Below are 21660 nucleotides of genomic sequence, written 5' to 3'. Positions count from 1 at the left end.
GTGGGAGAATAGCGGGAGGGCCTCCCGACATTTTTCACGCCCTCCCGCTATTCTTCCCCCCCCCACGCCACGAATTGTCGCTCGCCGTTTTTTTACAGCGAGCGGCGATTCTCCGAGGCTGATGGGCCAAGCGGCCGGCCGTTCACGCCCGTTTCAACACGGCAGCAAACACACCTGCTCGCTGCCGTCGTGAAACGGGCGCCAGATGCCCGTTTGGGGCATCTAGAGGCCCTACTGGCACGGGAGCACCACGACTGTGCTTGGGAGGGGACAGGCCCATGATCGGTGCCCACCGATCGCGGGCCAGTGTCCAACAGACGTACTCTTTCCCCTCCGCCGCCCGGCAAGATCAAGCCGCCACGTCTTGCCGGGCGGCTGAGGAGAAAGACGCCAACTGCACATGTTGGCATTGTCCAACCTGCGCATGCGCGGCTGAGATCATCGGCCACGTCAACCGCCGTGACGCTTGACGTGCGGCCTTGACGACCGTCGTCAAGGCCGCGCCGCCGCGACGCACGGGGCCGTGCTCCTAGCCCCGCCCGGGGGGGAGAATCGGCCCCGGAAGTGGCCGTGAAGGCTGCCGTGGGTCACGGCCTGTCCCATGGCAGCCTTTACGATTTGCGGAGAATCTCGCTCACTCTCTTCCACCTCTTTCCGTCAGGAAAAAGATACCAAAGTTTGAGGACACGTACCAACCGACTAAAGACAGTTTCTTCCCTGCTGCCATCGGACTTTTGAATGGATCTACCTCGTATTAAGTTGATCTTTTCTCTAAACCTTGCTATAACTGTAACATTATATTCTGCAGTCTCTCCTTCCTTCCCGATGTACGGTATGCATTGTTTGTACAGCATGCAAGAAACAATACTTTTCACTGTATACTAATACATGTGACAATAATAAATCAAATCAAATGGAATGATATTTGATATTCATGATCAGACTTCAGACCGCAAGGTGCTGAGTCGCGGTGGTGTTTAAAATTGAGATTCAAGAGGATAGAGTAAAAATTTTCCTTCGTGGGGAATCCAGAACAAGACAAGATGATCTTAAAATTAGAGTTAGGCCAGTTAGGAACTAAATTAGGAAGCACTTTTCCATGTTGTAGGAGAAATCTAGAACTCTTTCTCCAAAAGGCTGTTACTAGTGTGTCGCTTGAAATTTGACCAATAGATTTGAATTTGGTAAGGATAATAAAAGATAAGGAACAAATGTGTCTCGGTCGAGATTCAGTTAAGCCAGGATCCAACTGTGTGGCAGAACAGGGTCTCAAGGGATCAAATGTCTCCTCCTATCCCTATCTAAATAAAGTCACAGACCAGCATTACTTAAATACTGTACTTAAGATATTTGACAAAACTTTGGAGCAAAGATGTAATCGCAATATTAAATTGAGCTATTGACCCAGGTGTTGGAGACCATGAAGTCCTTTACAGTGCATGTTAGTATTTAGTAACATGTAGCTAAATACTTCAATCCAAGTACCTTGCTCAGGTGCACCTTCATAACACTCCAACACAAAGCACTAGAGAGCAATGGAATGAGAATGTGTGCCAGTATTATCCACAAGTTTCTGAACTCATAACTTCCAGCCTAGACAGTACTGCATAAGTAGGCACCTCATGGAAAAAATAAAATTTTATGGCAAATCTAGAGATTCCAACATTCCAAGGAAAATCTGCCTCCCAAAATGACCTTATTTTCCATAACCGACCAGTAAGAGGGAGAGCTGAATGCTGAAATCCAATTCTGGCAATGTTATATAGCCAGGTACACATGAAACAGCGAGTGAGTCGAGGGTCACAGGTGAAGAGGAGGAACACAAATGGCTGCTAGTTCCTATTACAGGCAAGGCAGAAAGAAACTAGTTATAGTCTCAAACTCACCTCAAATACTGATCTTCAGGCATTCTTCCACTGAGCAAACAAGATGGAACCTCTTGCATGACCTCAGACATCAATACTGCTCCATGCCAGGTTGTTAACATTTTATTGAGGTTTTCAACAAGTCAGGTACAGTATTTAAATACAAAAGCAATCATATCATTAGGCTCGGGGGATACTGATGCAAAATGAGGTATCCAGCACTCAGCATTGTATCACAATTAAATCTGAAAGCAAACGTCATGTCTTCTCAGGCTGACTTTTAAGGATAGGAAAGATGAAGTGATTGAGAGCAAAGGGAATTCGTGCCAGGATGCCATTAGTGGGGATAAGAGAAAGCATAATAGGAATAAGCCTTGTTGCATCACTCTTCAAGTCCAAAGCATCAATACTCCTGCTTTTGGAAGCCAGCTCCAACGCGTGGATTTGACAGGAATGTAAAGCAAGCATCTCGAGTTAATCCCCAGGGAAACGGCCAGGGTAATATGGTTGTTCAATTCCCTTTCCTGTTAGGGAACTCTGTCACACAGCTAGCAGACAGGACAGGGCAGTAACAATGCAGGCCACAATGTTCATGACCATTAAACATATAAAATGGCAGGATACGATCTAGATCACCCCTTCCCTAACCCACTCGACAGAAGATATTACACTTGAGGTATTTGGCCTATTGACTTTGGCTGAGAACGGGCAAAGTCTTTCCTTAACTAAAGCAGGTAAGTTTAGCTGAAAGCCATTTTGGAATTGTGCATTTGGAGACAACCTTTTGCCGATTGGGTAACTGAGGAATCCGTTCTTGAAGATCAGAAAAGTGCGGTCTTGAGAACTGCTGTACAACACAGGCAGGATGTACTAATCTATTATTCAGAAATTAAGACATCTAAAATATAAAAGTTACCAACTTCCATTTCTTTTTTTTTATTGATAGTTAAATTTTATTCTGTTTCCGACACAATGGAAACAACAGTGGAAACAAAAGTTAATAAAACACAGTGCTTGAATCATCACTGAACAGTTTGTACCTAATGCCAGGTTACCGGAAATGCTTGACGGGGAAAAAAACAGGACTAAGTGGAATATTCCATCATAGACAAACTACATCATGATGCGGTTACTCGTCAATATGATCTGCAGGACCCCCTTAGCATTCATGGGTGAAGCAATGCTTATTTCACAATGCGGAATGGAAACTTCTGAGGTGTGGGAAAAGAGAAAAAGAAAATAGAAATTACTTAGAAATGAAAACGTGGGTGGGGGGTTTGGGGATAACAGAGCCCATTGCCAGTTAGCGTTGGTGGATAGAAGAATTCCTGCCGCAGTAAGTTTTTCTCCAACTCCAGTTCAATATGCAACGCTTTCAAAGTGGCTGAAGATTTATATTCTAGCTTCACACCTTGCATTGAAGATTTGACACACCTCTCCACCCCTTCCAGAAACAATAAGCACACCTATATGGGTGCAGTTAGAAACTAACTCTAACTCTCCCAACTATTTCCGAGTTGTTCGCACAAGGTAACAAGAACACACAAACCTTTCATGAACACTGAACATTTAAAATCTTTGATTAAATGGGTCCGTCTACGTGGGTCTCGTCTTTCAATGCTGCTATTTGATCCAAATAAAATTGGTACATCAAACTAAAAACGTCTCTCAAAGCCAAACTGCTCTCAGTGACCTGTATAGTCTGTACACCTATATATAAATTACACAAACGGTATACCAATTAAAAAAAGTAAAACTCAACAAATTAAAAGGATAAATAGAAGAAACTACACACAGTCTAGTTTCACTTTCCACTGCCATTGTGTAACAGAGTGCGTTCAGTATCTAAGAAGTTCTAAAGTTTTTAAATTTTTTTCACTCATTATTCTAGGGTGGCCTTAGTATAAAACAAAGCCGGCTGAAATGAACAGAGGAACAGAAATATACTTCACAAATTCTTTATACAACACATAACAGTTCTCTAATTTATTGCTATAATTCTCTAGAGTCCCTCTGCGTTTTAAATAGAGTGTCAAGTATATTTGTATATTTACAAAAGGTTTGACCTTGTGATATGTAGCCCATCTCTTACCGCTCTCAATTTGTGCTCGTTTACCCATAATATACAGCTTGCCTTCTGGTATAAGTGTAACCTTGTGTTACACATATAGCTTTAAAGCCTACAATTTATTCATCCTGGTCTGGTTCTGCTTATTGACATGTTCCACCCCCAAGGTTATTTAATAGTTTTTTTCAATCAGCTTTTAGTCAATTTACCATAAAGAGCAAAAAGAATGATGATATTAGGAGACTGATCTAATTAGAGATTGTAATTGCATGACACTTTAAAAAGTGCTCTTTAGACATGGATCTGATCTCATACAATTGATCTTAAGAAAGATTTTTTGCTGGCTTCAAGTAAAAGGACTTCAGGTTTGACTCAAAGTGGCTCCCTGAAGTATGCACATCCGCATCAAATTCTCAAGATTCATTGTACATTTTAAAAAAAGCACAAGCTGCATTTAATATTACACATTGATAAATTAAAGGGCTAATTGTCTACAAGCAGGATTGCTTTGTGAGTTTTCACTGTTCTTCCTCTTTGCAAAACTTTTAGTGTTAAGATTCTTGCAGCAGGAAATGCAAGGACTGCACAGTAAGAGCTATTATGTTATAAAGAGACATAACTTCCATCTGTTGGTCTGCTCTAACTAAGCAAAAAGGTTACTCTCAAAAAGCAAACAGAGCTTTATTTGCCCCAGTTAAATTGTGAGATTGGATTGGGTCTGTCACCATCTTTTGCACTCAATGCCAAACTGCCAAAAACACAGCCAAATTCTGGCACCAACAAATGAACCCCGCTAATGAGTTTTTAGCAACAGGAGAAACCCATTAGATCCAAACAACTCCACTCCAAGTGGCCTATACCACCAGGGTCACACCTTGGCTTCAAGGGACTCAGTATGTGATTGGATAAAAAAATTGGCTAAGGACAAAAAGCAGCGAATCATGGTAAATGGTGTATTTTAGGACTGGAGTGCGTTCAACAGTAATGTTCCCCAAGGGTCAGTGCCAGGACTGCTGCTTTTTTGGCTATATATAAATGACTTGGATCTTGGAATATGGAGTAAAATTTCAAAATTTACTGACGGTACGAAACTTGGGGGAGCAGCATATAGTGAAGATGATACAAATGTCCTGCAAAAGGACAGAGAAAGGCTAGCAGTACGGACGGACAAATGACAACCCGAACTTGATACAGAGGTGATGCATTTTGGCAGATGGGACAGGGAGACAATATAGATTTAATGCTAGGGTGAGTAGGAACAGAGGGACCTGGGGGTACATGTGTATTGATCTTTGAAGGAGGCAGGACAAACAGAGAGTGGCGAGATAGAGAGGCATTGAGTACATAAGCAGGGAAGTTATGCTGAACCTATTTGTACAACCATGACGACACTTTAGAAATTAGGTGACACTTCAAACGTGCTTTGGTGGTTATGAAAGGCGCTATAGAGAGCATTACATCCAGTTTCTGTCACCGCACCTTAGGAAGGATGTGGAAGTCCTCAAGAGGGTGCAGAGCAGATTTACAAGAATTTTTCCAGGGACAAGGATTTTTAGTTACAAGGCTAGGTTGGGAAGGCTGGGAGTCTTCTTCTTGGAGTGAAGGAGATTAAGGGGAAATTTGATCAAGGTGTACAATATTATGACAGGCTTATATAAGTAGACAAGTAAAAACTGTCATTATCTGATTGTACAAGGACTAGGAGGCACAGTTTGAAAATTTGGGGCAAGAGATGCAGAGGGACTTGTGAGGAGGAACTTTCTTAAGCAGTAATGAGGGGTAATGAAGTGAAACGTCCTGCCCACATGGTTGGTAGATGTGGAAACAATCAATGATTTTAAAAGGAAATGAGGCGGACACTTGAAGAAAATAAACTTGCTGCACCGAACAACGAAGTGGGACTGATTGTATTGTTCCGTGAGGAGCTGGCATGGATTTGATGGGCCAAATGGCCTCTCTGCTGTGTTGCAAGTCACTATGTAACTGTCCATCAACATTCCTCATGATCTTGTCTCCTCTTTGGGATTTTCACCAGGAACCGAAACCCAAATTAACACATGGTTGAGTTGAAATGCCACGAGCTCTGCTTTTCCAGGCTCGAGACTGATGTGAACAAGCAACTGAACAGTTCTCTCAATGTTCTCACTCCACCATTCAATACACTGCAACTGGGCACTAGCAAAACAGGCAGAGTCCATTACAAACAATCAGGCTGTGTGCCTGCCAGTAGCAGGCAGATACAAGGGTATAGAGCCTCAGCTTAACGTCAGATCCAAAGGACGGTCCACCATGACAGTCCTGCACTCACTCAATGCTGCGCAGAGGGGCTAGTCTTGTTTTTTCATAGAATTTACAGTGCAGAAGGCCATTCCGCCCATCAAGTCTGCACAGGGCCTTACAAAGAGCACCCTACTGAAGCCCATGTATCTACCCCATCCCCATAGCCCAGTAACCCCTACTTAACATTTTTTGGACACTAAGGACAATTTAGCACGGCCAATCCACCTAACCCGCACATCTTTGGACTGTGGGAGGAAACCGGAGCATCCGGAGGAAACCCAGGCAGACACAGGGAGAATGTGCAGACTCCACACAGACAGTGACTCAGCGGGGAATCGAACCTGGGACCCTGGCACTGTGAAGCAACAGTGCTATCCACTTGTGCTACCGTGCTGCCCACGGTATCTTGAGTTTGTGAAAGGTGCTACGGAAATGTAAGTCTTTCTCTCTAATAAACGTTGATCAAAGAGTCAACATGGTTTGGTGAAGAATAGGCCATATCTTACTATTCTAGTTGACATTTTGGAACGATCACCAGCATGCTGGATTTGGGAGTGTATATAGATGTTGTCTGTATAGACTTTCAGGAGGCAGTTGATAAGCATGTTAATCAGCAAATATAAAAGCACATTGAATTGAAGACAACCTTGTAACATGGGTTGGTAATTGGTTGGAGGTAGAAAGAAAGAACTTCCATTTCGATAGAGCCTTTCACAGCCTCAGTCCAAAATGCTTGGAGATCTGTAGGGAATGTTGTAGGTAAACGTGGCAGTCAATTTGAGCACAGAAAGGGCAGCATGGTAGCACAAGTGGCTAGCACTGTGGCTTCACAGTGCCAGGGTCCCAGGTTCAATGATGGATATTGGTTTCCTGCCCCTTTCAGCAAGTTTTTACTTCACCAAGGGAAGGCTAACTGAACCCAGACCTTTATCAAAGCCCTTTTGCCCAAACTAGTACAGCCTAAATTCTTCCCGCAGAAAGATGTCAGAGTCTGTGCTTTGCTTTTCCCCTCAAATCAGGAACTAAGTATTTGAGGAAATTAATCCTGTGCCCTCTCTCTCTGATGCTGCGCCTGTACCATCATTTTACATGTGCCAGTCAGGGTCAAACTGCAATCCAACACCTCCCTGAAAACAATCCCCAAAATAGCTCAACCGTACACACTGCTGTAAACGCTACAGGGTCCCAGCTATTGCACTGTCCCAGGACTGATAATACAGCATGCCACACAGCCCATTCATTGGAACTATAAAACTTTGTTTCAGAAACTCCTTACCTTACAGACAAGATAAGCTTTAACTGAATCCAAACTTACACCAAAAGTATCTTGAAAATCTTAACTAATAATAGAGTACCTCATCTCCCTCCATGGTTATATATCTATATTATATATCTCCATTATTATATGTCTATAATAATGGTGACTGACCAGATAGTAAAAAGTGTTAAGAACTTGGTGGTGCTACATTACGTTCCTCTTGCTTTGCTTGGTGTAAATATCCAGCTTTCTGCCGGTCATTTTCCAATAACATGAATCAGAAAGAGAGAAAGAACCGCTGTAAGGTTGTGACTAACAGATGGATGCAGCATGGGCACTGGGAAGAGAAGAGAAAGTGTGGTGGGCGGGGAGGGGGTCAGACAATATTGTATCGCCACCCTGATTCTGATGCCTTGAACTCTTCGCCTTCATCCTCAGTGATGTTTCAGTGACATTTACTGCCATTGGTAGAACATTTTACTGGTCCATATTTCCCAGGATTCCTAGCTGTGTCAAGATTCATTTTACAACACCAGGTTAAAGTCCAACAGGTTTGATTCAAACACGAGCTTTCGGAGCGCAGCGCTCCGAAAGCTCGTGTTTGAATCAAACCTGTTGGACTTTAACCTGGTGTTGTAAGACTTCTTACTGTGCTCACCCCAGTCCAACGCCGGCATCTCCACATCAAATATTCATTTTGACCATCATTGAATATTCAACATGGAACCAAATAGGAAACAGAGCCATTTACTGGACAATTTAGTTAAGCACCAACTTATAGAATTAACTGAGGGCAATCTTGTACAATGCAAGACTTGGCGGAGAGAATTTTTTAAAAACAGGTGAACTCCGTGCAGACCAACAGATGGGACACTGTCTCAATAAACAATGTGCTTTTTTTCTTTGGGGGGGGGGGGGGGGGGGGGGTGGGGGGGGGGGGGGGTCAGTGATAAAAGTTTTTGGAAATTATTAAAAATAAACTTTTCAGACTTCAAACTGCTGAATTTGCCATGCAGAATTCAAAAATCATTTGCTCATCTTCAAGGTAAAAATAAGAGTCAGAATTTTATAGTTAGTGATTCAGAATAATTATATATAATAAAAAACACATCGACATACAACAGATGAATAAATAATGCAATAACGAAATATATGACTCAACATTTGGACCTTGGTACAAATCCATAACTTATGTAAGGTTGTAACAGTAAAGAAAATGAAAATCAACACTTGTTTTTAAAAAAAAACTTCAGTGGACAGTAAACTTTGTGAATACTTCAAGACTTGATATTCCCTTTGGAAATAAACCACTAAAAGCTTCATGTCTAAGTTCGGTCAGGACCTGGTATAATGCTCAGCTCCAGAGGACTTTCCTTGGTTTAACTGAAGCTACAGTGTCAGCTAAGTCAATCTGCTGGTATCGTCAAAAATGTTACGGGAAAAGGAAAAAAAGGGGAAGGGAGCTGAGAGTTATAAACTCATTCAATACATGCTGCTACTGTGATACCACCTCTCTGCCACAGTTACACTGCAATCTGGCAGCGTCTTAGCAAAGATTGGGGTTGGATGGGGTGAAGATCGGGGAAAGTTATTGGGTGATGGCTAATGCAATTCATGCTGCCGCTGTCAATGGAACTTTGTACAGTGTCCCATCCAAGCTAACAGGTTGCATTCACACTGCCACCCGTCTTGGAACAACGGATAGTGATCCGGGCAAGGATCTGGATTCTGGATGTGCGATCAAACACATTGGTCCTTGGTGACCCTCTTTTAAAAATGTTTTTTAAAAAAATCAATTCATTGATATAGTTCACTAAGTTTTAGCTAAACTAAAGTCTAAAAGAATGGCAAAAAAGTATTTCAAGGAATTATAATTTTGTCTTCTCTCCCAACTCCTCATAAAAACAAAATTAAAATCCTCAAAAGTCAAGTGTTAAACTGTTAACAGGAAAAAGCACATCTCCCTCTCACACACCGACTGTGTACTGTATAATTACACACAATGGTTATGGTGGGATACAGAATCTACTCTCACTATAGGGAAACCAATGTCCCAATACCTCACTCTTTTTAGGCTTCACATTCCAGGAAGCTAAGGCTTTCAATTCTAAAATGCTGTCCTGCAGATTTAGAAGGACTAAAATTAATTAGCAGATTATTTTTGGGGGTGGGGGAGGAATGCGAGATGAAATCCTGCAGCAGGTGTAGTTAACCAGTGTAGGATGGCTGGCATATCGATGTGATGAGCAGACACCAGGACAGAACTGGTATTGATTCTGGCAGTTGACAGTGGACAAAAGCAAAGCAAGGTGCCGTATCCAGGAACCATCTCAAGTCAGCTGCATAACTGGTGTGATCTTCAGCTGAAACTATTTAAAGCCAACTAACCTGTAACTGGAGTTTCACAGCATTGGTTCATTTTAGTAGATTTGGGGACCTGTATTTATACATCTCCTGAACTCAAAATCACACAATGAGCAGGGTATTTCACAGGGGTAACTCACTGTATCTTACCAGATATTGGACCATATGTGCACCAGTGATACTGAGCACAACTATGTTCAGTCTCAGGAGTCAAGCTTAGCCACCAGTTCTGTAGTTCAGACATACATCAAAGAATGCATAGAATTGTTCTAATAACTTTGCACTCGATGCATCTTTTAGAAGTCTAATTTGCAAACCATTCAAAGGGGATTAATCCTGAAAAGGCATCATTGTAATGTTTATCCACTCTTTCCCCAATATCAGAAGTTTCAAATTGTTCTAACATAGCAAGAGAGTGGAACAGCTGTAGTGTGAAGTACACACTCCTATTAGAGTTTATGAGACTGTGACACACACGGCCACACTGCGTCCCCTAACGACACCCTCACCAACAGGCTATCAGTACCGTGTCAATGTAGGACATGAACCCTCCCTATTTCACCAGCCAAGGAGGGTTAAAGCTAACAGAACCTCCCCCACCCCACGACTCAGTTTTACAAAAAAAAAATTGGGAGTTGAAATACTGACAAAACTAGAGCAAGAAGCATTGAATAAAACGTTGACAATCCCCTTGTGTGATATATTTGGATGGTGTGTGGAGAATCAACACATTTTTGCCTCCCTACCACTCTCTTCCCCAAAGACCAGCCAACCATAATCTCCATACAACAATCTGAGCATAGTTACTGCGTGGAGATTGTGGCTACCCAATCAAAAACTGAAGATGAAAAATGAACTCAATGGATGAATTTAATATGACTGCTTTATGTTCCTAAGCCGCACACAGCACGGGGCGGGTGCAAAAGAGACCAGGCAGGAGAGGGGGTCATAAACATGGTTTGAATTTTGAAATCAAGAAAACCTAGAATTGACCTAAAAGCAAATACAAATTCTACTCAGCATTCTGGGCACCCTCTACAGAGTTTTTTTCAGTCTCCTGCCCAGAACTGTCCTGCACGGCTGTGGAGTCTGTTGATTTTGCTGTGCTCTCTTCAGCAGTTGTTTGCTGTGGGCTGGATTCAGTCCCGTCATTTGCCGTCTCCTCCTTGGCTTTCTTTCTTTTCTTCTTTGGGCTCTCGGTACTTTCTGCTTCCGAGTGCCCAGCTTGTGCAAAGCCGGGCATTGCCATACCGATGCCATGTGGAAGAAACATAGATGGGTAAATCAAGCCAGCAGGCATGCTGTGCAGCAGGAATGGGTTGAAGGACAACGGATTGCTGGTGGTGACTCTGGCTTCACCAGAGTCATGGAAAGATGAACTGGGACCAGGCTTATCTCTTGACAAAGAGCCTCCTTCATGCTTCATCGACTCTGCAGCATTACCCTTCTGTTCGCTGCCCTTATCCACTTTTGAAGAAGCGCTCATTGTCAAGGTAGATGAACTCAAAGTGCTGGTACTTGATACTACTGATGGGTTGTTCAACAACCCCCCAACACCAAATACGTGTGACATCCCAGCCACCCCAGGGAGCATCATGGGCAACATGTTCAGGCTGCTCTTGCCATCCTCTCCGGAAGGGATTGCGGCGAAGCCAGCTGGGAATCCCATCAGCCCAGCTAGCTGAAGATTGTGAATATTTCGGAGATTCTGCAAGCTCACCAGATCCATCCCAGCAATGAGCCCATTCATTAACATTGGCCCCATCGACGTGGCGGTCTCAGTCAAAACTCCGCTCGCTTTGGCCATTTCACTCCTTGGTCTCCGTCCCCGCTTTCTGCCACCGGCCTCTTTCACTACAGGCTCCGTCAGGATGCGGCTGAACTTACTCTCTGGTAGAAAACCCTGGAGGCACAAAAATAAAAGTGATTTAAGGAAACTCAGCAGTATAATGCAAGCTTAGGAAGAGATCTTCCTCAGTCGCTCTCACAAGGTGGTGAGTCTCTGGAACTCTCTTCCTCTAAAGGCAGTTGAAGCAGAATCTTTGAATGTTTAAAAAATAGTTAGAGTACCCAATTCTTTTTTTTTTCCAATTAAGAGGCAATTTAGCGTGGCCAATTGACCTACCCTGCACGTCTTTGGGTTGTCGGGGTGAAACCCACACAGACACGGGGAGAATGTGCAAACTCCACACGGACAGTGACCCAGAGCCGGGATTGAACCCGGGTCCTCAGTGCCATGAGACCACGTGCTAACCACTGTGCCATTTAAAAAATATATAAATTTAGAGTACCCAATTCATTTTTTCCAATTAAGGGGCAATTTAGCGTGGCCAATCCATCTACCCTGCACATCTTTGGGTTGTGGAGGCGAACCCACGCAGACACGGGGAGAATGTGCAAACTCCACAGGGACATCTTTGAATATTTTTAAGGTAAAGCTGAATAGATTCTTGATTAATAAGGGGTGAAAGATTATCAGGGGTAGACAGGAAAATGGGATTGTGGTTACAATCAGGTCAATAAAGATCCTGTGGAAAGGCGGAGTAGGCTCGAGGGGCTGAGTGGCCTCCTCCCTCTATTTCCTATGTTCCTCAGTGGCATCAAAATCAAACATCATGTCCTTGGTTAATGCCAATTTCCTTCCTGCTCAGACCGAGATCAATGGGACTTTTAATGGATTAAGAGTATCAAGGGCAACTGAATGGGGCTGAGGTGCAAATCAGTTATGATCTAATTAGAATGATGGAGCAGACTCTCAGGATTGATTGATCTCCTCTTACTCTTATGCTCCCTTCCTATGGGGTTGGCCCACATTGGTGTTTGGTTTCACCAGCCTCGGGGCAGCTTCTCCCTTTTTTGTGATGTAGATGGGTACTGAAAACTCAGACAATTTGCAAGGCGGAGTTCTAAACTTATCCCAGAGAACATTTTTTATATTTGAGCTCAGGTAGTGTGCGCAGACATTTCACAGACAACCCTAATCACTCATCATTAAACATTCGTGGCCAGGTATTTTCCAGGATTCCTATGACAGAGCTCTGGGGTCGGATTCCCCTGACGCAGCTCTTCTGGCTTCGGACTTTTCCTGCCCCTATAGTAAGCTGGTCTTAATTAAGAGACTTTAATATGATTCCAACTAAGAGAGAGGGGGTCAATGGTTCAGAGTAAAATCTAGAACCTCCCTGCTCTGAATGGTTCAGTACTACAACTTTCAAACAACTAAAGGTCTTAACACCTATCCACATGAAAAACGCAAGTCAATGCCCTTCAATATATCATCTAGTCTGAAGTTATTTTACACAGTGAGAGTACTTACCGAATGCTTCACAATTTCTGCCCACTCTGGTGCAACAGCATATTCTGGGTTTGCATCAAGCCACCTCGTCAGCTCCTTTATCAGTGGTGCCATGGCTCCACCCAGCTGAACATCCAGAATATAACAAAAAAAATTTAAGAAACAAATTGTCTTTACATAAACCTTGTCCCGAGGTGCTTCACACCGAATACGTAACTTCTGAATCACGGTTATAGGGTAGGCAAATGGCAATTTACACATAGCATAATCCCGTAAACAGCCAAAGGAATAAATGGCCAGTGAATCCACTTTTTCATGATGGTGGTTGAGGGATGAATGTTGGCCTGGGATACAGAGGAGGTTCTCCAGTTCTGCTTTGAATAATGCTGCAGAATCCTTTACATTGGTCCAAACAGGTAGATGGGGCTTCGGAATAACCAAAAGATGACACCTCCAACAGTTGTCCTTAGACACAGGGGTAGTGCCAGCGGACTAGAGAATTTTGCATGTTGCACCTGTATTCAAAAAGGAGTGCGTGAATGTCGGTAACTACACACCAGTCAGTGTGCCTTTAGTGGTAGGCAAGCCTCACATGAATGATTCTTGGAATAAAGAAATGTAGCTACAGGATAGAATGGAGAGATTCCTGGGAGAAAAGAAGGCTGAGAGGAGGCGATTTGATAGAGTTATTCAAGATTCTGACAGCATGGTACGGGTAAATAGTGAGAAACTGTTCTCACTTGGGATCATCAAGATCTATAGGGCATGGATTCAAACTAATTGGCAAAGGGGTTAAAAGTGATGAGGAAAGGTTCTTTTCACCGCGAGGATGGTTGGAATCTAGAACAAACTTCTTGAGAGGGTGGTGTAGGCAGGATGGAGTGAGATATTCGAAATTGGATTGCTATTTGAAAAGAATGTGCAAGGTTACAGGGATATGCAGGGAAGTGCGACTAAGTAGAATACTCTATCAGAGAGCCAGTGCAGACCTGATGGGCTGAATGGCCTCCTTCTGCACTGTAAAGATTGTCATCAAACCCCTTTGCGGGCAAAAGATAGCCAAATAGCCCTTACGCATATTCCAATATGCAATGAGTGGACATTCTGAATTCTCCCTCTGCGTACCCGAACAGGCGCCTGAATGTGGCGACTAGGAGATTTTCATAGTAACTTCATTGCAGTGTTAATTAATGTAAGCCTACTTGTGATAATGAAGATAATTGAAATAAAGATTATTGACTAGAGAAAGTTTTGTAGTGGTGTTCCTCAGGGGTCAGTATTGGAACCCTTGCTTTTCCTGATGTATATCCTAGACCTTGGGCACAATTTCAAACGTTTGCAGATGATACGACATTTTGAAGCTTTGTGAACTGTGAGGTGGATAGTGTAGAATTTCAGAGCAGACGGGAAGAAAGCCAAGTTAGTGGAATGGGTGGAGAGGTGGCAGGCAAAGTGGAATGGGTGGAGAGGTGGCAGGCAAAGTGGAATGGGTGGAGAGGTGGCAGACAAAGTGGAATGGGTGGAAAGGTGGCAGACAAAGTGGAATGGGTGGAGAGGTGGCAGACAAAGTGGAATGGGTGGAGAGGTGGCAGACAAAGTGGAATGGGTGGAGAGGTGGCAGGCAAAGTGGAATGGGTGGAGAGGTGGCAGACAAAGTGGAATGGGTGGAGAGGTGGCAGGCAAAGTGGAATGGGTGGAGAGGTGGCAGGCAAAGTGGAATGGGTGGAGAGGTGGCAGACAAAGTGGAATGGGTGGAGAGGTGGCAGACAAAGTGGAATGGGTGGAGAGGTGGCAGACAAAGTGGAATGGGTGGAGAGGTGGCAGGCAAAGTGGAATGGGTGGAGAGGTGGCAGGCAAAGTGGAATGGGTGGAGAGGTGGCAGACAAAGTGGAATGGGTGGAGAGGTGGCAGACAAAGTGGAATGGGTGGAGAGGTGGCAGACAAAGTTCAATGCAGAGAAATGTAAAATGATTTGTTTGGTTAGGTAGAACACGAAGAGACAATAAAACTCAAAATAGGATGCAGGAACAGAGGGATCTGGATGTATATTTACACAAGTCATTGGTATGACAGGTTAAGAGAGCAGCTAATAGATAAAACAGCAAGGCTTTATTAATAGGGGCACTGAGTACAAGGTCAATGAGGTTATGTTGAACTGATATAAAACGCTAGTTTGACCTCAGCTGGAGTAGTCTGTCCAGTTCTGGGTGTCACACTTCAGGAAGGATAAGAGGTTATTGGGTAAAGTGTAGAAAAAATTCACGAGAATGGTTCCAGTGATGAGGCACTTCAGTTGTGAAGATAAATTGGACAAGTTGGGACACTTTTCCTTGGAGAAAAAAAGGCTGAGGGGAGATTTAATAGAGCTGTTCGAAATCATGAGGGGGCTGGACAGAGTAGACGGGGAAAAACTGTTCCCACTTGTGAAAAATGATAGGGTACTGATTTAAAATAATTGCCTAAAGAAGCGAAGTGATATGAGAAAACGTGTTTCCACACAGCAAGCGGAATACAGTGAATGAGAATTTAAAAAAATATTGATTCATGGGACGTGGGTGTCGCAGGCTGTGCCAGCATTTCCTGCCCATCCCTAATTTCCCTCCAAGGGGCAATGAGAGTCAACCACATTGCTGTGGGTCTGGAGTATCATGTAGGCCAGGCCGGTAAGGACAGCAGATTTCCTTCCCTAAAGGATATTAGTGAACCAGATGGGTTTTTACGACAATCGGCTATGGTTTCATGGTCATCATTGGACTTTTAATTCCAGGTTTATATTGAATTCAAATTTCACCATCTGCAGTGGCGGGATTCAAACTCGGGTCCCCAGAGCAGTATCCACAGCATACAGCACTGCTCCCAGAGCTCCAGTATCTACAGAATGCAATGGACAGTGACCAGGCAGAGTCAACGTCTGTCCAAAGGAAGTGCTGAGGCCTCCCCAGCTCACCTTAGCCTTTGGATGAAGCCAAAGAAGGATGGAAGAAACACACTTGTGTTAATGTCTTGTCGTTTACATTGTTTCGGTTTGTTAATGTCAAGGAAATAAAATTGCTAAGATTGAGAGAAACAGGTGATGAGTACAGATCGTCATTGAGCACCTGTAAACAGGGGATAGCTAGGACACTGGGTGGAGCGGGAGGAGAGCTCTGAGATGGAACAAGTCAATAAATCCCATCAACAAAACACTGTTCCGAGCATTGGAAAGGGTGCAAAGGAGATTTACCAGGATGCTGCCTGGTTTGCAGGATAGGTCTTATGTGGAAAGGTTGAGGGAGCTAGGGCTTTTCTCATTGGAGCGGAGGAGGATGAGAGGCGACTTAATAGAGGTTTATAAGATGATGAGGGATAGATAGAGTGGACGTTCACAGACTATTTCCTCGGGTGGATGTAGCTGTTACAAGGGGGCATAACTATAAGGATCAGGGTGGGAGATATAGGAGGGATGTCCGAGGTAGGTTCTTTACTCAGAGAGTGGTTAGGGTGTGGAATGGACTGCCTGTTGTGATAGTGGAGTCGGACACTTTAGGAACTTTCAAGCGGTTATTGGATAGGCACATGGAGCACACCAGAAAGACAGGGAGTGGGATAGCTTGGTCTTGGTTGGTTTCGGACAATGCTCGGCACAACATTGAGGGCCGAAGGGCCTGTTCTGTGCTGTTCTATGTTCTAAGAGTCTTGGTTTCAGCTTCACAACCAGCATAGATCCTATTAACACCCTGCAATGTGGCATCAAGTCTTCAAGCTCCATTACGTGCCCCAGGAAGAACCATAGATTTAAATTAAAGAACAAACCAACCACATTGAGTTAATTCTCATTTCCTTTACAACCATTCAAATGGGTGAATCCTGTTGAATGGCCCCTTCCTTCTCCACATGATCTTACCTTTCTTCCACTTCCCTTATGGACAACAGGTACCCGCTCCTCCCCGGTCAGTGTATTGATGTCCAATTTACTGGGATCCTTGCATCGATGCCGCCTCTGTTTGGGCCGTTCTGAAAGGCCGTGTAAAATTGCTGTACAATTCTGCCACAGAAATAGAAGAATGCGATAATCCATTGGGCAGTGAGAGGTGGTAACAAATGGTGGGAAAGAGCAAAAAGACATTGTGCCGCTTTTAGTAAAATATCTCAAACTGCGAGGTCCTATGTTTAGGTGAACTGCACTCATTCATTTCTGTACCTACGACATTATCACACATGAATCCTGCTCTTCTATTTTACACCCCTCAGGAACAGAACTTTCAATCAGAATGTACCAGCACTCACCAAGTCTCTTCTTAAACATTTTGTCTGCCATTTCTGACTTTCTCAGAACTGACCTGTGATCATTGCATTTGGTCAGTGACCACACTGCCCAGTTGGTGTCCATTGTTCCCCTATACAGTGCCGCAACATGTTTTCTCAGATAAAAGAGTTGCAGATAAATCACTATTTGTTATTTCCTTCTTAATTCCTCTCCCCTCTTCTCCTAAGGTGATGTCAGTTCGACAAACTACATCTGCTCTGCCACAGCAAGTGGCTATATATCAAGTGTAAATGTCAAGTATTCCCATCTCCATCAGACTACTGCACCACAATTGGATTTTGACCGAGCGATGATGAAAGAATTAAGATTCAGGTCTATGTTGGGATGATACATGACTTTGAAAGGGGTTTGGAAGTAGTGATGTTTCCAACTGTCTGCTGCCTTTGTCCTCCGAGGCCATGGGTTCGGGATTTGCTGCAAAGTCTTGGTGAATTGTTGCAGTGCATCTTATAGATGGTACACATTACAGCCAAGCTGCACTAGTTGCAGAGAGAGGGGGTGGATGGGGTGCCAATCGAGCAGGCTGCTTTATCATAGAATATACAGTGCAGAAGGAGGCTATTCGGCCCATCGAGTCTGCACCAGCTCTTGGAAAGAGCACCCTACCCAAGGTCAACATCTCCACCCTATTCCCATAACCCAGTAACCCCACCCAACACTAAGGGCAATTTTGGACACAAAGGGCAATTTATCATGGCCAATCCACCTAACCTGCACATCTTTGGACTGTGGGAGGAAACCGGAGCACCCGGAGGAAACCCACGCAGACACGGGGAGGATGTGCAGACTCCGCACAGACAGTGACCCAAGCCGGAATCGAACCTGGGACTCTGGAGCTGTGAAGCAATTGTGCTATCCACAATGCTACCGTGCTGCCCAAGGATGGAAGACAACAAATGATAACCCTGCAGCTGCAGTCTGTACCACAGCCAGAAGCTAGCCTTCCAAGCACCCACTGAAGATAAATCCTTTCGAGTGCTGCAGGTGAGTGCGGTACTGACGGTATACTTACGGGAGCCAGGTTGGACACATCCATAGTGTAGGTGGGATGCTGCCTCAGCCACTCAATCAGACTCTTGTTTTTTTGCTCTTCCTCAGTTGGCAGTCGCTGTTTGCCTTGGGGAAGTTTAAGCATCATGTTGGACATGCTGTCGGCAGAGTGAGCCGCCCCAGAGAAAAGATGCTTCGAAAGGTCCACTTCCTTCATTAAAAAGAAAATCCCTAATCATAGAATCATATAGCACAGGAGGAGGCCATTCTTCCCATTGTGTTGGCACTGGCCCTTTAATCCCACTTCCCTGTTCTTTTCCTTAGCATTGCAAGCTCATTCGTTAATAATTAAAATCTTTCACTGCTGGCCCAATTGGAGGGAGATTAGTAGGGGAATCCAATATTAAGTCCTTAAATATCTGACAGTTACCAGTAAATCCAATAGTGAATATGGGAGAAATGTCTTTACCCAGAGAGAAGTCTGACAACACCAGGTTAAAGTCCAACAGGTTTGTTTGGAATCGCTAGCTTTCAGAGCGCAGCTCCTTCCTCAGGTGAGTGCAGGTGAGGACTCATCTGATGAAGGAGCTGCACTCCAAAAGCTGGTGATTCCAAACAAGCCTATTGGCCTTTAACCTGGTGTTGTCAGACTTCTCACTGTGCCGACCCCAGTCCATCGCCGGCATCTCCACATCATGTTTACCCAGAGAGTGGGGAGAATGTGCAACCACAAGGAATATCTGAGGTGACTAGCAAATATACAGTTAAGGAGAAGCTAGTTAAACACATGATGGAGAAAGGATTAGATAAATATATTGGTACAATTAGATGAAATGGTGTAAGAGGAGGCTTCAGCTAAACTCAGGCTTAGACCATCTGGAAATGGCCTGTTTCTTTACTGTCAGCTAGGGAATTCTGTGTATTTCGTCAATTCCCTTTTCAAAGGTAGTATTGAACCTGCTTCCAACACCCTTTCAGGAAGTGCATTCCAGATCCCAATTCACTGTTAAAGAAAATCCCCACGTTCTTTTAGCAATCACCTCAAATCTGTGCTTTGGGTTCTCTCCATTTACTAACAGAATCCAAGAAACTTACAATTCAGGAGGGTCTCATTTGACCAGCTGTATCTGTACTGGTTCTTTGAAATAGCTTAATCCCAGACTCCTGATTTTTTTCCGAACCTGGTAGGTTTCTCAACCATAAGAATCAAACCTACCTAATTCCCTTTCAAAAGTTAGGGAATACGCTTCCATCACCTTTTCAGCTGGAGCATTCCAGGTTCTGACAATTCTCGAAGTGAAAATATTTCTCATCTCTCTTCGAGACTGTTTACCAACAGCACTCATCTTCTGATTGGGTACTTTGCAGCCTTTCGGACTCAACATAGAGTTCAACAACTACAATCTCAGTCCCAGTTTTGTCGTCTCTTTGTAGGTTCCATTGTTACTCTAGTTTCCACCCCCCCCAGCCATTATCTTTGCTTTCGATAGTGTCCTAGAACAGTATGTAATGGAACCTATGAGGGAACAAGTGGTCCTAGATCTGGTCCTGTGTAATGAGACAGGATTGATTAATAATCTCATAGTTAGGAATCCTCTTGGAAGGAGCGATCACAATATGGTGGAATTAAAAATACAGATGAAGGGTGAGAAGGTAAAATCAAACACTAGTGTTTTGTGCTTAAACAAGGGAGATTACAATGGGATGAGAGAAGAACTAGCTAAGGTAGACTGGGAGCAAAGCTTTATAGTGAAACAGTTGAGGAACAGTGGAGAACCTTGCAAGCGATTTTTCACAGTGCTCAGCAAAGGTTTATACCAACAAAAAGGAAGGACGGTAGAAAGAGGGAAAATCGACCATGGATATCTAAGGAAATAAGGGAGAGTATCAAATTGAAGGAAAAAGCATACAAAGTGGCAAAGATTAGTGGGAGACTAGAGGACTGGGAAATCTTTAGGGGGCAACAGAAGATACTAAAAAAGCTGCAAAGAGTAAGATAGATTATGAGAGTAAACTTGCTCAGAATATAAAAACAGACAGTAAATACGTGCAGTGCGGTCAGCCTAAGTTGAAGGTGAACCTGCGAAGAAGACCCAAGGAGTTTGAGTAAAGGCAAGCAACCAGCAGAGGGCAGCAGAGCTACTGATCAGCTGTTCTGGGGAAATTTGCATACGTGCAGTGCGGTCAGCCTAAGTTGAAGGTGAACCTGCGAAGAAGACCCAAGGAGTTTGAGTAAAGGCAAGCAACCAGCAGAGGGCAGCAGAGCTACTGATCAGCTGTTCTGGGGAAATTTGCATACGTGCAGTGCGGTCAGCCTAAGTTGAAGGTGAACCTGCGAAGAAGACCCAAGGAGTTTGAGTAAAGGCAAGCAACCAGCAGAGGGCAGCAGAGCTACTGATCAGCTGTTCTGGGGAAATTTGCATACGTGCAGTGCGGTCAGCCTAAGTTGAAGGTGAACCTGCGAAGAAGACCCAAGGAGTTTGAGTAAAGGCAAGCAACCAGCAGAGGGCAGCAGAGCTACTGATCAGCTGTTCTGGGGAAATTTGCATACGTGCAGTGCGGTCAGCCTAAGTTGAAGGTGGTTTGTGGAGGGGCTGTTGGCAAGTGACAGTTAAACCCGAAACACTTCATGAGTGTTTCCCACCCTACCTCCTCCTCTAACCAACCCCCCCACTCCACGGTGGTTGGGAAGCGGGAGCAGGGGCCTGTCGTGAAGGTGAGTGTGCCTTTAAATTTGCTTACCTTTCAGCGGGAGCAGGGTTTGAGGTAATATCAGGTAAGCTCTTCCTTTCTTTTTCTTTTTCTTGTTTTTTTTTTAATCTAGAGGGGATGTCAGGGAAGGCAGTACAATGCTCCTCCTGCAGAATGTTTGAGGTGAGGGACGCCGTCAGTGTCCCTGCTGATTTCATCTGTGGGAAGTGCACCCAACTCCAGCTCCTCAAAAACTGTGTTAGGGACCTGGAGCTTGAGCTGGATGAACTTCGGATCATTCGGGAGGCAGAGGGGGTCATAGATAGGAGCTTCAGGGAAGTAGTTACACCAAAGACTGGAGATAGATGGGTAACTGTAAGAGGGACTGGGAAGAAGCAGTCAGTGCAGGGACCCCCTGCGGTCGTTCCCCTGAGTAACAAGTATACCGTTTTGGATACTTGTGGGGGGGACGACTTACCAGGGGTAAGCCATGGGGTACGGGCCTCTGGCACGGAGTCTGTCCCTGTTGCTCAGAAGGGAAGG

General features: G+C 44.2%; 1 protein-coding gene across 1 annotated transcript in view; it reads right to left on the bottom strand.

Moving 5' to 3' along the window:
* Positions 1-8515: 8515 nt before the first annotated feature.
* The window catches only part of chd6 (chromodomain helicase DNA binding protein 6), a 210252-nt gene continuing 197107 nt past the window's right edge, over positions 8516-21660 (bottom strand). Inside the window, 4 exon segments of the mRNA XM_038803834.1 lie at positions 8516-11738; positions 13152-13256; positions 17014-17154; positions 18449-18637. Of these exon segments, the coding sequence (XP_038659762.1) occupies positions 10848-11738; positions 13152-13256; positions 17014-17154; positions 18449-18637 (1326 nt within the window). The 3' untranslated portion in view covers positions 8516-10847.

The sequence above is a fragment of the Scyliorhinus canicula genome, chromosome 7 (assembly GCF_902713615.1).
Source record: "Scyliorhinus canicula chromosome 7, sScyCan1.1, whole genome shotgun sequence".
Lineage (NCBI taxonomy): Eukaryota > Metazoa > Chordata > Chondrichthyes > Carcharhiniformes > Scyliorhinidae > Scyliorhinus > Scyliorhinus canicula.
The sequence above is the reverse complement of the archived record's forward strand: the minus strand, read 5'-3'. Positions and strand labels throughout refer to the sequence as shown.